Here is a 15979-nt window from a genome sequence, read left to right as displayed (position 1 = left end):
CAGTGGTTAGGAGCACTGGCTGCTCTTGCAGAGGACCTGGGTTCAATTCCCAGCACCCACATGGCAGCTAACCACTGTCCATAACTCCAGTTCCAGGGGAATCCAACACCCTCTTCTGACCTCCATGGCCATTGTACCACATGGGTACACTCACACATGTAGACAATACAGTCATACACATAAAATAAACATAATAAAAATTGTAAATGTGGTACATATATATATATATATGTGGAATATTATTCTGCCATAAAGAAGAATTAGGCCATTTGTAAGAAAATGGATGGAACTAGAACATGTCGTGATAGCTTAGCCAGACTCTGACAAATGTCATGCATTTTCTCTCCCATATAAAGTCTAAAACCTGGCCATGGCAAGCCTTTCAGGAGCCCAGTCTTGTACCCTCCATCCCTGTCCTCCATTCCCAGGCTCCCATGTCCTGTGCTTCTTGCTTATAATTGGGTCTGGCTCCTTTATTCTTAGTGCATTTGTTTGAGATCAGAGCTCTAGATGATGGAAGCCTTTTCTTTAGTTTATTTATTGCTTTAATGATTATTTGTTTCCCAAAAGGAAAACTATGTTTTGCTATATTGCTTTTCGGACTATACCAATCTAACTTAGAACCAAGCAGATTAAAGCCGTAGCTCTCACTTATGTCTTCTGTGTTTTAAAACAAATAAGAACACAATCTAATTAGAAACTGGCATAAGTCATAAATAACCACACAGCCTGCTTTATAGAGGATCCATACAACTCCCAGGTACTAATTACTAATGATGAATTTAAGCGTGTGTATGTGCTCACAGGGAGGGGTTAATATACAATGAATCCATAAGACATAGCTTCAAGTATTATTGGTTCCTAAGTTAGGTTGAGCTGTACCTTCTTCAAAGGACTTGAAATCATCAAACTATCAGATGGAAGGAACACACCAGTGAACAGTGCATGTTGGTTTTCAATACTGAAGCAAATACCTTAGCCAATCAACTTGTAAAGATAAGAGATTCAGGTCAGTGAGATGACTCTGTGGGTAAAGGCTCTTGCCATGAAGCCTAATGACTTACACGTCTGCTCTCTGGGCCCCACATGGTAGAAGGAAAGAACTGACTCCTGTAAGTTGTCCTCGAACTCCACCTGTGTGCCATGGCACCTATACATGCACACACACACACACACACACACACACACACACATACGCACACACACACAATTAATTTTAAAAATATAATAAACAAATTTGAAAGAGACTCGTTTTTGGCTAACAGCTTTAAGCTGTAGTCCATAACTAGGTAAACATGTTTTATGGCTTCTGGTGCAGGTGGGTGGAGCACATCATAAAAGAAGGAAGTGGCAGATCAAATTGCTCACCTCCTGATCAGAAAGTGAAAATAAATATCTCACCAAAGTTCTACAATCCCCTTTGAAGTCATGTCCACAGTGGCCTAAAACCTCCCATCAGGCCCCACCTCTTAGAGTTAGTACCACCTCCCAATAGTGCCAAGATTGAGGCCACACCGAACACATGGGCCTCATGGCACATGTAGAGTTCCAGAGGCAAACTACAATATGAATCAAATGGAGGAAGTTTATTTTCTCACTTATAATCCTGAGGATTATTTAATAAAAAGCCTAGTAATAAAATAACAAAAACTCATCTAGAATAAACATTGATGTTAAGGGAGGGTTTATAAAACTGTGGTGGGGGAATTGCTGGCTCCATCATTACCCATGAATTTGCTTAATGTTCAGATTTGGGGTCCCTGCCATAAACCCACTATATTGGTGCCTCTGGGAAGGAGGCCCTAGAGTCTGCATTTCCCCTAGGAAATTCCCACACTCCTCACAGAATAACATAACTTTATAATGTAACTGCATAATTGTGTTTGTCCTGGCACGGTGTTGTAAGCCTCTCTAGTTTCTTAATATTCAAATTTGTCATGATAAACCATATGTGTATACATTATCCAGTTAATGCTTGCCACTGTATTCTTGGAGATAGGTGAAAGGAGTGAGGGGCAGCTTTGGAAAGTTGGTTCAGTTTCTGCCTTCTGAGTCCTGTGCTTTGCTTCTCAGTCTCTTCTTGTGCTTTATTTGAGAGCTCACTCAAGAAATGTAGCCACATATATTCACATTATTGTGAAAATGTTGAAAGGCCATATATAAAATGTGTATCATTACTCATAAACCTGAGTAAAATAATGTTTATGTGGTTATATTTTGTGAAGCTAAATGAAATATTTGAGCATGAATGTTTGTCACTCATTATGTTTAAAAGTTTTTTGAATGATATTTCATTCCATGCCATGTAAGGTCTTGGACATCTCTATGAAAGTTTATATTTTCTCTGCCTACAATATTTTTGACAGACTGTAATCTGTTTTGCCTATCTCCTTAAGGCCTGAATTTGACATGGACATAAAATCCTAAATAAAATACCAAAGAACACATTTGTATTTGCAGTGCTTCCCTTGTAGGGGGGACGGCCAGCAGGCAACGTGGCTTTCTGGGCTGCATCCGGTCCCTGAAGTTGAATGGGATGGCGCTAGACCTGGAGGGACGAGCCACAGTGACACCAGGAGTGGAGCCAGGGTGCACAGGTCACTGCAGCAGCTATGGAAACCTGTGTCGCAATGGAGGGAGATGTCAAGAGAAGCACAGAGGGGTCGCTTGTGACTGTGCCTTCTCGGCGTATGATGGGCCGCTGTGCTCACATGGTGAGTGTGATCGAGAAACGAATCATGGAGAAAATGTGGCAGATGTAAATTATAAAGGATCTTTCTGGCCTTGGGATTTATAAAGAAAGCGTAAATGATGCAATTGTTCGAAATAGAATATCTGTCCTAATTCCTCCACTAAACTTAGAAGGTGTGTGAATACTTTCGACAGCCTAAGGCTGCTATGTAGAACATCAGCCTTCTCTGGGTCACGTTCAGGAGCCTTCTGTCTTCCTCCTGTCTTCTGTTCTGTGTTGCCCCTCTCAAGATCGAGAATCAGATGATTTCCAGAGCTCCATCCTCAGGCTGCTCTGGTTTGCAGATCATCCAAGCATCTTTGCTATGCATCACTAAATTTGGGATGATACAAGGATACTTTTTTTTTTTTGTCTTTTTGAGACAGGGTCTCCCTGTAGTCCCAGCTAACCTGAACTCACTATGTAGACCAGGCTGGCCTTGAACTCACAGCAATCCACCTGCCTCTGCCTCCCAAGTGCTGGGACTAAAGGCATGCACCACCATGCCAGGCACAAGGATACATTTAAAAAAAATTTATTTTTAGTTATGTGTCTGTGGGGCAGAGAGTGTTGTACACATGTGTGTAGTGACTATGACAGCCAAAAGAGGGTGTCATATCTCCTAAGGCTAGAAGTATAGACAATTGAGAATCACTCATCGTGGGTACTTGAAACCAAACTCAGGTCCTCAGCAAGAGCAGTCTGTGCTCTTAATGGCTGAGCCATCTCACCAACCACTCACATATACTTTTTTAGAAGTGCCTTTTCACATAAACTTACTAGTTATTTCCTCCTAGGGAAATGTACATTTAATTGAATATAACATATTTCTAACAGAACCAAGCACTCAGACATTTGACCCTAAGGTGTTTCTGACTGCTCACAGAGGAGCATGGTTAGGTATTACACACCTTCTAGGCATGTTCTAGAAAGAAGCAAGGGTCTGGTTTGAGTCTAAAGTGTACCATTCTACTGACTTCTTGAATATATTTATGGCTTTTTAATACACAAATGAAACCTCCCAGAATATTCCTTAAAACTAAATCCAATAGATTTTTTATGTGTCATTCGAAAATGGTATGGGTGTCACATATGTTCAGTAATATAAAGACCTTTAATTGCTACAAAATGATGTGCCTTTCAAAAGAATTTTGAGAATTAGTTATGTACAAGCCATTGGAATGTTTCAAAAAGCACCTTAGAAAAGACTTCCGTCCATTCTCTTGAATAAGTTATAATTTAAGATCTGCCTGTGATATCAGGTCATATAATTCCAACAGAAATAGCGTCTGATGGTCAGATTCATGGGTCAGTATTTTATGTGTAAAAACCTCCCAGTCCTCACTGACCAAGTAAAAATATAAACATTATTCCATAACCTAAAATTAAATTAGGCAGAGACATCATATTGTGGGTGAATAAGAAATAGAGGGGATTATAGTTACATTTCTTTCTTCAGATTTTTTAATTTTTTATTGTTATTATTACATGGGATTTCTAACCCATGTTGTCTTAAACACCCCATATAGCCAAGGATGACCTTGAACTTCTGATCTTCCTGTTTCTGCCTCCCAAGTTTTGAGATTACATCACCGCACTGGTTTAGGTGGTGCTGAGAATTGAATCCAGGGGTTCATGCATGCTAGGAATGCACTCTACTGAGCCACATCCCCAGTCCAAACAGTCATTTAACATTTTAATTTTATTTATTTTGTGGTGCTGAAGGATTTGAACCCAGGGCCTTATGCACAGGCAAGCACTCCATCACTGAGTTATATCCCAAGCCCTTACATTTTTTGACTTAAAAAATGATCTGCATTTTTGGTTAATTCTCTTGAGTTTTATGGAACTAGGAAGAATGGAATAATATTGCAAGATAATGATGACCTTCCAACATCTTTGTTTTATTTATTAGTCTATGTGCATGTATATGCATGACTGTGTGTTTCTGTTCCAAACATATTTTGGACTCAATCTACTACAAAATTGAAATGTCAACCTTTACAAGTATTTTAAGAGAGGCTTAGAATCACTTTGCCTTTTCTTTCTCATTACAAATGTAGGCATCACCTTATATAAGATTTTATTTTCTAGTGTAAATTTGAGAAATATCTTTGGCATGAAAACAAATCTAGGACTTCCATATAAATTGGTGGATTAGAAGCCTGCTTCCCTATGACCTAGTGAAGTATAAGTCAAGATTAGAAAATATACACTCTATTCCAAAGAGGAAAAGAAAGGATGATTTTCAGACATTCACAAAGGTAATGATAGCCAAAAAGTGAAGAGGAAAGGAAGCATGGATCAGTGCAAAGAAGCAAGCCAAGCCAAACACAGATCTTGGTTCCCTAAGTGGGGAGGAGGGAAGAAGTCACATCTCAGATAAGTCACCATCTGTTGCATGAAGAAGATTCCCTGGTGAGCATTGAGAGATGTATTTATAGTCTTTCCACCCTTGTTCTGATATGTTCCTTAAGCCTTAGGTGTAGAAGCTGCATTGGAGATGTGTTACTTAGGACTGGGCATCTCACAGACACTTATTCTCTGCATTTGACCAGTTATGGAATTCTGTACTAGTCTCTGTCTGTTACAAAAAGAACCTTGATGAATGGTGAGAGGTACACTTGTCTGTAAATATAAGGATACATATTTAGAATATAGTATAAGATTATGTTGGTCTAGGGATGTGACAAAAGTAGGGTTTTCTCTAGGATCCATGACTACTTCAGCCATGTGTATTTGGCTATGTTTACAATACCATACATGAGTTCCCTCCCATGGAGCTGGCCTTAAATCCAATTAGACAGATCCTGACACCCTCAAGATAAAAGTGCCACTACTGCACCAGTAGAGATTACTTGCTGCGCCAGTCATTGTTGTGGTTCACAGACTTTACAGGTGGATGGGATGATTGATTGGTTTTCTCCCTTGGCAGTTTACATAGCATCTTCTGATTCTATGGGAGTTAGTCTTTAGGGAGGAGGCTTCCAGATCATTTCCAGCTCAATTGCTCCAAGCCCTGTGTCTGAAGTGTGTTCTGTCTTCAACAATAGGCTCTTACCTTCAAGATCTAGAAGGCAATCAGGGGCTGTGGCAATAGCTTGTGTTATTTTGGGAGTCTCTTGGTGATGAATCCAGAAAACCACAACTGGCCAAAGTACAGTGATTAAGTGACTGCAGAGTGCTTATCCCTGAATAGGACACCTATATCAAGCCTCTGCCACCCAAGGTTCAGGGAGCAGTGCAGAGGAGGGGCCAGAAAGATTGTAACAGCCAGAGGTGGTAGATGATCACAAGGAAACAGAGTTTTCCAGGTAGCTGAGAAGTTACTCAAATGAACTTATAACTTATAATGGACAGCATACACAAGATCCATGCAAACCCAAGCTAGGCAAATCCCAGTACAGAAGTGGGTAAGTGGGGAAGAAGCCCAAATCTTAGCTTAGGAACTACAGGGAACCGATAATTACTGAAACTGCTAGAGGAAAACATAAAGAAAATACTCCAAGATATAAGAATAAACAAGAGTTGTCTGAAAAGGACTCCAGTAGCATAGGAAATAATCTCAAGATGTGACAAGTAGAATTATATGAAATCAAAAGTTTTCTGTACCGCATAAGAAACTGTGAAGAGGCGGCCTACTGAGTGGAAGAACTGCACGTCCAACAGAAAGCTATCTAAGTTGTGTAGAGTACTGCACAAATTAAACAACAAAAGACCAAGGAATCCAATCCATAAGTGGATTAATGGATTAGAAAATTCTCAAAGTAATAAACAGAAATGACCAATAAATATTTGAAAAATGTTCAACATCCTTAGCCATCAGGGAAATGCAAACTAGAACTACATCAAGATTCCTTCTTACCCTTGTCAAAATGACTATCATAAAAAAGACAACAAATGCTGACATGGATGTGACAAAAGAGGATGCCCTTATGTGGTGCTGATGGGAATGCAAGCTGGTGCTGGTGCTGCTGGTGCTGCTGGTGGTGGTGGTGGTGCTGGTGTTGGTGCTGCTGCTGCTGCTGGTGGTGCTGGTGGTGGTGCTGGTGCTGGTGCTGGTGGTGCTGGTGCTGGTGCTGGTGCTGCTGGTGCTGGTGCTGGTGCTGCTGCTGCTGCTATGGAAATCAGTGTGGCGCTTCCTCCACAATCTAAAAATAGAACTACCATATGATCTAGTCTTAGGTGTGTATACCTCAAGGATCCTAAGTCCACACACCACAGTGATATTTGCATATCTTTGTTCATTGCTGTACCATTCACAGTAGTCAAGACAGGGAACCGGCCTCCAGGTCCATAAAGAGATGATTGGATAAATAGAATGTGTTACATGTACACAGTGGAATTTTATTCAGCTGCAAATAAGCATGAAATTATGGCATTTTAAGGAAAATGGATGGAATTGAAGATCCTTATATTAAATGAAATCTGACAGATTCAGAAAGACAAATATATATTTTCTCTCAATTCTAGTATCTAGATTTAAACATACACACACACAAGACTTGAAAGTAAAAAAGGGGGTCTATGAGAGATGAGTGAACGGGGAGGAAGAGGTGAAAGGGACGGAGGGGAGGACAAAAGAAGACAATAGAATATATGTGACATGAAAGCATAAAGAAGGGCCATTTGAGGGGGAGAAGGGGACCAGGAAGAGGGAGACAGAGATTAAAAACAGACTCTGTGTTTGTCTGTGTGTGTATCAAAGTATCACATTGAAACCCACTACCTTGTGTGTTAATTGAAGACAAATAAATAGATTTTTAATTCTATCTTAGACAGGCAATCTTCATTCATAACAAATGAAAAGGATATTTAACTACTGACCTTATCAAAATAGCGTGAGTTGTGAAGGAATACTGTGATGAACTACAGATGTCAAAAATTATGTAACTTAAACAGAGTTCTCAAAAGAGCACAAACCACAAACCACAAAAACTGACTTAAGAAAGAGAAAATCTGAATAGAACAGCAGTGCAAATAATTTATTCACTTGTTTCAAAGCAAAATGCGTAAAGCAAAGTTCAGACTCAGGTGATTTCACTAGTGAATTCTGTCAAATAATTAAATGGGAATTAGTGTAATTTCTTCAAAATTCAGAAATAAAAGAAGATGAAGGGACATTTCACAGCTTATTATATAGGATCTTTACTTCCATGATATCAAAGTCAAAGGCATTCAAGAAATCTAGAGACAAAGATCAATTATGTGGATGCAGGAACTTTCAACAAAGCGGTCAAACAAAATCCAGGCACATAAAATAGTTATGTGACAAAGAGGTGATTATCCCAGAAATTCAAAGATGACCTCATGGCTGAAAATGGATTAATAAAATATACTTTCTCAGTGGAATAAGGGAGAAAAACACACAACTATCTCGAATAAACAAGCAGTCATTTGACAAAATCAACCATTTCTTTCATATATTTGAGAAGCTACTAACTGAATACTAACTGAAGAAAATTTGCTCAGTCTCACAAATAGCATCTAAACAAAACCCACAACCTAAATCATTTTTAACAATTGAAGTCTGAATGTTTTACTTCCGTCAGGGAACAAGACACTCTCACAACTTCTTGGGGTTTCTTCTTCCATTTGTGTGTGTATGTGTGTGTGTGTGTCTGTGTGTGTGTCTGTGTGTCTGTGATATGCATGTTGGCATGTGTACAGGCACATGTGTGGATGCCAGTACATGTGGATGTATATGCATGTGCAGGGCTTGGGTTGATGTCAAGAGTCATCCTCCATCACTCTTCTTCCTACATTCAATGAGGCAGGGTCTCTCAGTCAAACCCAGAGCTTGCAGCTATGGCTAGTCTCCCTAGCCATATTGCTCTGGGGATCCTCTGTCTCTACCATGGCCATCTGGCACTTACGTGAGCTCTGAAGATTGAATTCCAATCCTCATACTTTCATGCAAAGCACTTAACCACTGACACATCTGCCAGTCTCTACTCACACAAGCTTCTACTGAACCTTGTACTAGAGGCTTTAGTCAGGCCAGTCAAGTGAGAACACAAACAAAGCAAAACAGATTAGGAAGGCGAAAGTAAAACTTTAATACAGATGACCTGATTTTTTTAATAGAAAATATTAAGGCATTTACTAATCTTAAAGAATTGACTTAATCTGTTAGAACTAAACACATTGTGTGAAAATATCACTAAGTCCATTATTTTGTACAATGAGTGCACACTAATAATTTTTAACCCTAAAAAATTTTAAACTAAATACATGTTGAACAAGGCTGCAGAATACAATATCAATATACAAAACCAATTACACTTGTATACAAAAATTAATAAAGAATTTCATTTCCAATATTATCTAGAAAGAATGTTTCAGCTGGAGAGATGGCTCAACAGTTAAGAGCATTTGTTGCTTTCCAAAGGACTGGAATTCAATTCCCAGGGTGGCTCACAAGGGCCTGTAACTCTAGCTCCAAGGGATCCCATGCCATTCTCTGACCTCTGTGGGCCCTAGCACACATGTGGCATGAATATACACACACCCACACCCACCCACACACACACACAAATAATAATTTTTATATATCAAAAACATTTTTTGGTTAGTGTAAAATTGCATTTTTAAAAAGAAATGGGAGGCCTACACTTAAAGATAAATAAATGGAGAGATTCAGTGAATCATGCATTAGAACAGGGAATATAAACAAGATGCCAGTAAGCTCTAACTCAATCTACAGATTTGGCAGGATTCTTCTATCAAAATTCCAGCTGGGATCTCTCCTGGAATTGATAAAATGACTGCAAAATTCATTTGGAAATTCAGGGGACCCTGAAGAGCCAGAATGGTCTTCAAAAGAAACAAATTTAGTGCATTCATATATCTTGATTTCTAAACTTACTGCAAAGCTACAACAAGCCAAACTGTCAATGGCCAAAGACAGACATAGAGGTCAGTGATGCAGCACCATGTGCAGAGGCACACCCCATGTTTACACACTCAGTGGATTTTGCAAAAGCACCTTGGTAACCCACTGAGGAGGTACAGTTTCCAGAGCACCTGGATAAGCACATATATATGCAAAAGACGGATATTCTCTCACCTGTTTCACAAGAGCAACACTTACTTTAAATCTCAAACTATAAAACTCTAAATGTAGGCATAAAAGAAATAGATTAAGCTGAACTTCATAGGAAACAAAACAAGGCATAATAAATCTCTGTGCTTCAAAAGGCTTCATCAAAAAGATGGAAAATAAATGAACCAATGAAAGAAAATGTTTGCAAACAGTCTATCATTCAGGATGTCCAACCTGCAGCCTGCAGGTCTCAAGCACCCTAGGATAGCTATGAATGTGGCCCAACACAAAATTACAACCTTACTTGAAGACTTACCTGATTTTTTTTTTAATTTCTTCATTGGACAGTTCTTAAGTGACACAGTTCTTGAGGTGACAATGCCATGTAGCATTGTTGAAAAGTTGACCCTTCCTGAATCTTACTGCTGTTTTCTTTGGGACAGGGTCTTACCATGTAGTCCAGGCTGGCTTCAAACTCATGGAAGTCCTTCTGCCTTAGCCTCTTGAATGTGAGGATTACAGACCTGTGTTACCATACCCACCTAGATCATCTATCTCTGTTGTGTTAAATTTTCCTGAGGAGATGCAAATGAATGCTCACCCCATATGAGCACCAAGGATGGACTTTAAAAAATCCAAGTCCAACTCAGTGACACCAGTGATTTTATTGGGCTTTCTTACCAAGCACAGATGAGGGATTATTTACAGGAATGGGGTGTTAGAGTAGCAATAAAGCCCCATTAAGGAAAAGTTTGTGGTCAAGAGAATAGAACTCCTGGCCTGAGTGGACATTCCAGTTGGGCCAGGTAGTTGCCTGGCCAGGGAACCACCCTTAGGAGGCGTTGTTCACTTTAAGCCACTCTAAAGAGATAGGTGGAATAACTAGTCTTTTAATGAGATCATGCACTTTTCCTTCCCAGAATTCCTAACCCTAGCACAGTAGCTCACCATGCAGCGGCCATGCAACTTCATAAATCTGCCTGTTTTCCTAAAATTTTCAGAAAAGAGTAACCTCTCCTTTTCTTCTTTCTGCCTCTTTTTTAAATCATGCTTTTCCTAACACTTTGGGCCTCCGCAAAAGTTTGGTTTTCCTTACACTTTCTCTGCAGCTCCCGTTTCCTGCCGTATGGATGCTTGTCTGCCATGCATCTAACACTCATTGCCAGCTCAAACAGCTTGCTTCTTTTCCTTCTCCTCTCCATTCCCCTCCTTCTCTATGCCCTGCTGAGGTTTATATTTGCCTGTCCTGGGGTTTTCTTTTAAACTCTAATAAAATTGTCTTTGAGCTTCCATTTGAGTCAATTCTTCAATTCTTTTATTAATGAGACTAAGAATTCCAAGGGGGTATCCTGATTTTCCTTGTATCAGTGGGTGTCCACCAAACAGCTACATCACCCAAAGTTCCACCCCATCTTGGATGGTAATCTCATTGAAGTTGTGTTACGGAGCCCTACTTTTAATCAACCTTTCACTTCTCTATATGATGTAGCATCTCCCAAGGCCACTTGCAGCTGGCAGAAAGGAATCTCAAGCAAGGGTTTTCTGACCCTCCCTAAAAAGGATAACTGGTTCTATTACCATTACCAAAGACCTGGTGACCACTGTATTGAGCTGCTCTAGTTGCCATGGCTATGGGACAGCATCTAAGAATGGCATTTTGTTATCACTAGAGGGAAAAGCACCACACAACAATATTTTCTGATATATATTTTTTATTGATTTTCTTTGTACATTTCATATAAAGCATCTTAATCATCTTTGTAGCCCCCATCCCTTCCCCCTTATAGTCCTCTCACACACAGGATTTCATGCATTCTGTCCTATATGTTAAGGCTTATCACATCAAGTTAGTGTACCCAGATGTCCTTTAGTATAAGTTCATCCATTGGGATCTAATCAGCCTATTTAGACTCTCTCCCATAAAGATCAACTCTCCCTCACTCAGCAGTGATCAGCTGCTAATAATAGTTCTTTGGCTAAGTTTGGGGCCTGCTGTCCATTTCCCCAGTTCTATGCTGTAGGTTTGTCTGATTGAGTTTGCATGGGTCTTGTACATACTGACACCATTGCCGTAAGTTCATATGAGCAAGGTCCCAGGAACCTGTAAGATTCTTTTCCATATGGTCATGCACCTCCTGCCCCGACTTTTATAACTTTTCCACCTCCTCTTCTGCAATGGTCTCTGAGCCCTGGGTGGGTGAAGTTTAATAGAGGAGTCCTGTCCAGGGGCTCACACCCTGCACATGCTTATTCTATATACTCTGGCCATTTATGGCCTTTTGACCACAGAACAATCTTATAAGAGCCCAGTAACCAAATTATTTGAAGTAACTCTTTCAACATAATGAAAAATAAGATAAATAACCCAATTAAATAATGGACAAAGTTATAAATATTCTTCAGCTAACATATACATACATATATATATGGTCAATAAACATATGAAAAGATGTATAGCAATGAAGAGGAAAATGAAATTATTAAGGAAGAAAGATAAACTTGATTGATAAAAAACCCAGGGCAACTAGCATGAGAAAATAGCCCCTGTTTATCAGCCCCTGCTGACTTTGGAAAAGAAATCCTAGTTTATCTAGGAAACCAGTCCTCTTGTTTGCTTGAGAAAACAGGCATGTAATCTTTGCTTTGGGTTCTATAAACAAGGTTCCTTCTTTGAATTCCAGCTTTTGGCCCCCACCTCTTTTATGACATGTAGGTTAGAGGTCCCTGTTCATGGCCTTTGTCATATAGGCTGGAAGGCCCTGTGACCCTGGCACCCACCAATGCCAGAGGAGGTCTGAAATGATGCCAAATTGCCTATATATACTGGAAAAGGACTGTTGCCTATTGCTCAGGCTTTGGAGATAACTCCCCTGGACCTGCTGCCTGCAGGATCAGAAATAGAAGCTAACTTCCCACTTTGATTTGAAAGCTGTGGTTCTGTTACAGTTCTTTGCATTATAGCAACATTAACCATTAAAGAAATATAAAGTCATAGTGAAATACAACTTTATGCCCACCAGGGAAGCTATTTATATGTGTGTATTTTAATTGGCACAGAAATGGGACATATTTTTGTACAGTGTGATATACAATACACACCAATCAGGTCAGGGAAATTGGTATAGCAATCTCAGAAATATATACTGTTTTTGTTGTGGCAACACAAAATGTTCTCTACTAGCTACTTTGAACTGTTGTCAGCCATAATTACAGAACAATTACAATTTACAAGAAGTAGAATATCAAATATTGTTGAAGTCATGAGGCATTAAAACTTTCAAGAATTACTGTCGGGAACCTAAAATTACTCAGCTATTTTGGAAAAAAGAGGCAAGAGCTGGGGAAGCTTTTTTAATGGTAGAACTCTTGCCTAGCATGTACAAGGCCCTAGGTTTCATTGCCAGCACACAGAAAAGATTTAGTAGTGTCTCAAAATGTTAAAGATGCAGTTATTAGATCAAGGAATTCCATTGCTAGGTGTCTATGAGAACGAAAGTAATGTTTCCACACAAGAACTTGCTCATGAATATTCATAGCATTATTTATAATAGCTCAAAAGTAGAAACAACCCAAATGTCTACCAACTGATAAACTGATCAAGAAAATATATCATATTCAGACAATGAAATATTATTCAATAAAAAAATGGAATATTGATAAATCCTAGAGGATGGGAAAACCTTGAAAATACACTGAGTAAAAGAAGCTAATCATCACAGGTTGCACACTGGATGAGTCCACTGAATGAAACATCTCAAAACAATGCTCAGAAAGACTGAACGTAGATTAGTGTTTTCCCAGGCTGGGGTGTTGGGCAGAAATGCAGAGTGGCATCCAAATGGACATAGCATTGTAGGAGGAAGGGGAGAGATGAAAGGAGATGAAGAGAATTCTCTAAAACTGATTGTGGTGACAGTTGAACATGTCTGTAAATATACTAACACATGGAACTTCACACTTTAATTGGGCCTATTTTATGGTATATAGATTATATTTTGGGGCTGGAAAGATGATTCAACCATTTAAGAGCACATACTGTTTTAGTAAAAGACCCAAGTTTGTTTCCCAGCACCCACACCACGCAGCCCACACCACCTGTAACTCTAGTTCCAGGGGATCTGATGCCTTCTTTTGGCCTCTATGAGCACCGGTACTCATGTGCATAAATCCCTACATGCACACACATACACACATAATTAAAAATAAAATAAAATCTAAAACATAAAAATAGCTTTTATCTTACTAAGGATGTTTTAAAAAATTAACGTTTTGGAAAAAAGTTGGAACCCCAAGCATAGAGCAATTTCCTTATGACTACATTTCAACAGGACAGCTCATCCTATATAAATCAAGGTAAAGATTTCCGAGGAATCAAGCATCTGTAATAGATGTTTCTCAATTCTAGATTTTTGTTATATCAAGAATTGGGGTGTTTTTTCAAAGCTTTCTTAACATTTGAAAAGTGAAAAAAATCGAAGCAGGTAAATATTTCACTTCTTTATCTCTCAGGATGTTTAAGGATTTGAGCCATTCTTTAAATCCATTCAGTGTGAGATTTTTGTTGCTTCCATTGTATTAACACAACAAAAACATATTTTTCATTCCAGAGGTTTCTGCATATTTTGAAACTGGCTCCTCAGTAACCTATAATTTTCAAGAACACTCCACTCTGAGTGAGAACACCAGCTCCCTGGCCTCTTCATTGCATGGGGATGTCACACTGTCCAGAGAAACAGTCACACTGAGCTTCCGGACCACTCAGACACCATGCTTACTGCTCTACGTGAGCTCTTTCTATGAGGAATATCTTTCAGTTATCCTGGCCAACAATGGTGAGTATCTTTTTCAGTGTGCCAAAACAAGCAAACAAACAACAAAACCAAAGAAAATAACAAGGAAGAATCACATTAAAACAAAACACTAATTAGAAAACTGGATTGTAATGTCATGGGTCTTCTCTGCAAAGAAAAAAAAGTGTTATATGGCTTCCAATTATTTTTTGATTATCAATTTTATTTGGTAATTATTTTTGCAGCATCCATAATGGTTGACATAGGTTAAATTAAGATGAAATTAAGATGCATTTATAGTTTTACAGATGTGATATAAAATTAGACTTATTTATAGCATGTCTTTAATACTACATTATGATCCGAATTCTTTCTGTAGTTCATCCTGAAATAAGATATTTGGATACTGCTCATTCTGAGTAAGTTAAAGGATTATTAGTGTGGTTGATATAGTGAAACTACATAAATGCCAGTTCCTATAAGCAACTGAGAAATACTGTTGTTCTTTATGTTTATATTATCAATGATTGAAAAGCTAGTTAGACCATATCCATCTAAGAAGATTCATGAAGTAACTGTCCCTCCACCAATGACTGTTGGGGCAGTCCAGGTTTCACAGCTGGACAACAGGCCAGGCTTTAAGTTTTTGGGGTAGTGAGTCAATCTAAACTAATTTAATTTCTAGAAATTCAAGGTCTTATACAAGCTGCAAGATAGTTGTGGGCAGTTAGAGTGAGTCTGTTTAGGACAACAATGTGTGTCTTCTAACACAACCTTTTTTCTTCCTTATTTTTTGGTCCTGAAAAACAACTTTAGAAAAAATTCTGGTTGTTAGAGGAATTTTAGATAAACCAACTTGTGTTGAAGTTGTTATAATAATTATTAAAGCTGAATACAAAGTATTGCATGGATTTTTATCAGCCCCCCCCAAATTTAATTATGATTTAGATTTGAGTTCTGAGTTTTCATATATGTAACAGAAGCCTTTCATTTAAGAAACATATGAGAGATTGCTTATACTAATGCACTTGGTTTCAACTTTGAAATACTGAACAGCTGGACTGAGAGTTTGCCACTGTTTAGGCATGGTAGCTACTGGGTGCTTCCAGGTCAATGCTAAATCAATCCAAAAATATATCTAGTAAACAATAGTATAAGTGCTCTGGAATGATCTAGAATGTCATTATTTTTCCCTTCAGGAAGTTTGCAGGTCAGGTACAGATTAGACAGACATCAGGATCCAGATGCTTTTAACTTTGACCTTGGAGATTTGGCTGACGGCCACTTTCACCAGCTGACGATTAACCGGGAAGAAGCCATAGTTTCTGTAGAGGTAAGGTAACAGCCCCAGAGGAAAAAATAACTGCAACTAGGCACCTAAAAATAAATAATCAAATGCCAAAAACTTGGTGA

At 38.8% G+C, this 15979-nt stretch overlaps 1 protein-coding gene across 1 annotated transcript in view; it reads left to right on the top strand.

Moving 5' to 3' along the window:
- LOC103742088 (contactin-associated protein-like 3) overlaps positions 1 to 15979 on the top strand; it is a 229478-nt gene that overhangs the window by 200643 nt on the left and 12856 nt on the right. Inside the window, exons 17-19 of the mRNA XM_008843066.1 lie at positions 2475 to 2714; positions 14384 to 14608; positions 15766 to 15899. Coding sequence (XP_008841288.1) covers positions 2475 to 2714; positions 14384 to 14608; positions 15766 to 15899 — 599 coding nt within the window. The remainder of the gene's footprint in view (positions 1 to 2474; positions 2715 to 14383; positions 14609 to 15765; positions 15900 to 15979) is intronic.

Source organism: Nannospalax galili, unplaced genomic scaffold, assembly GCF_000622305.1.
Source record: "Nannospalax galili isolate Female #2095 unplaced genomic scaffold, S.galili_v1.0 scaffold1360, whole genome shotgun sequence".
NCBI lineage: Eukaryota > Metazoa > Chordata > Mammalia > Rodentia > Spalacidae > Nannospalax > Nannospalax galili.
Note: the sequence above shows the minus strand (reverse complement) of the source record. Positions and strands in the feature narration are given on the sequence as shown.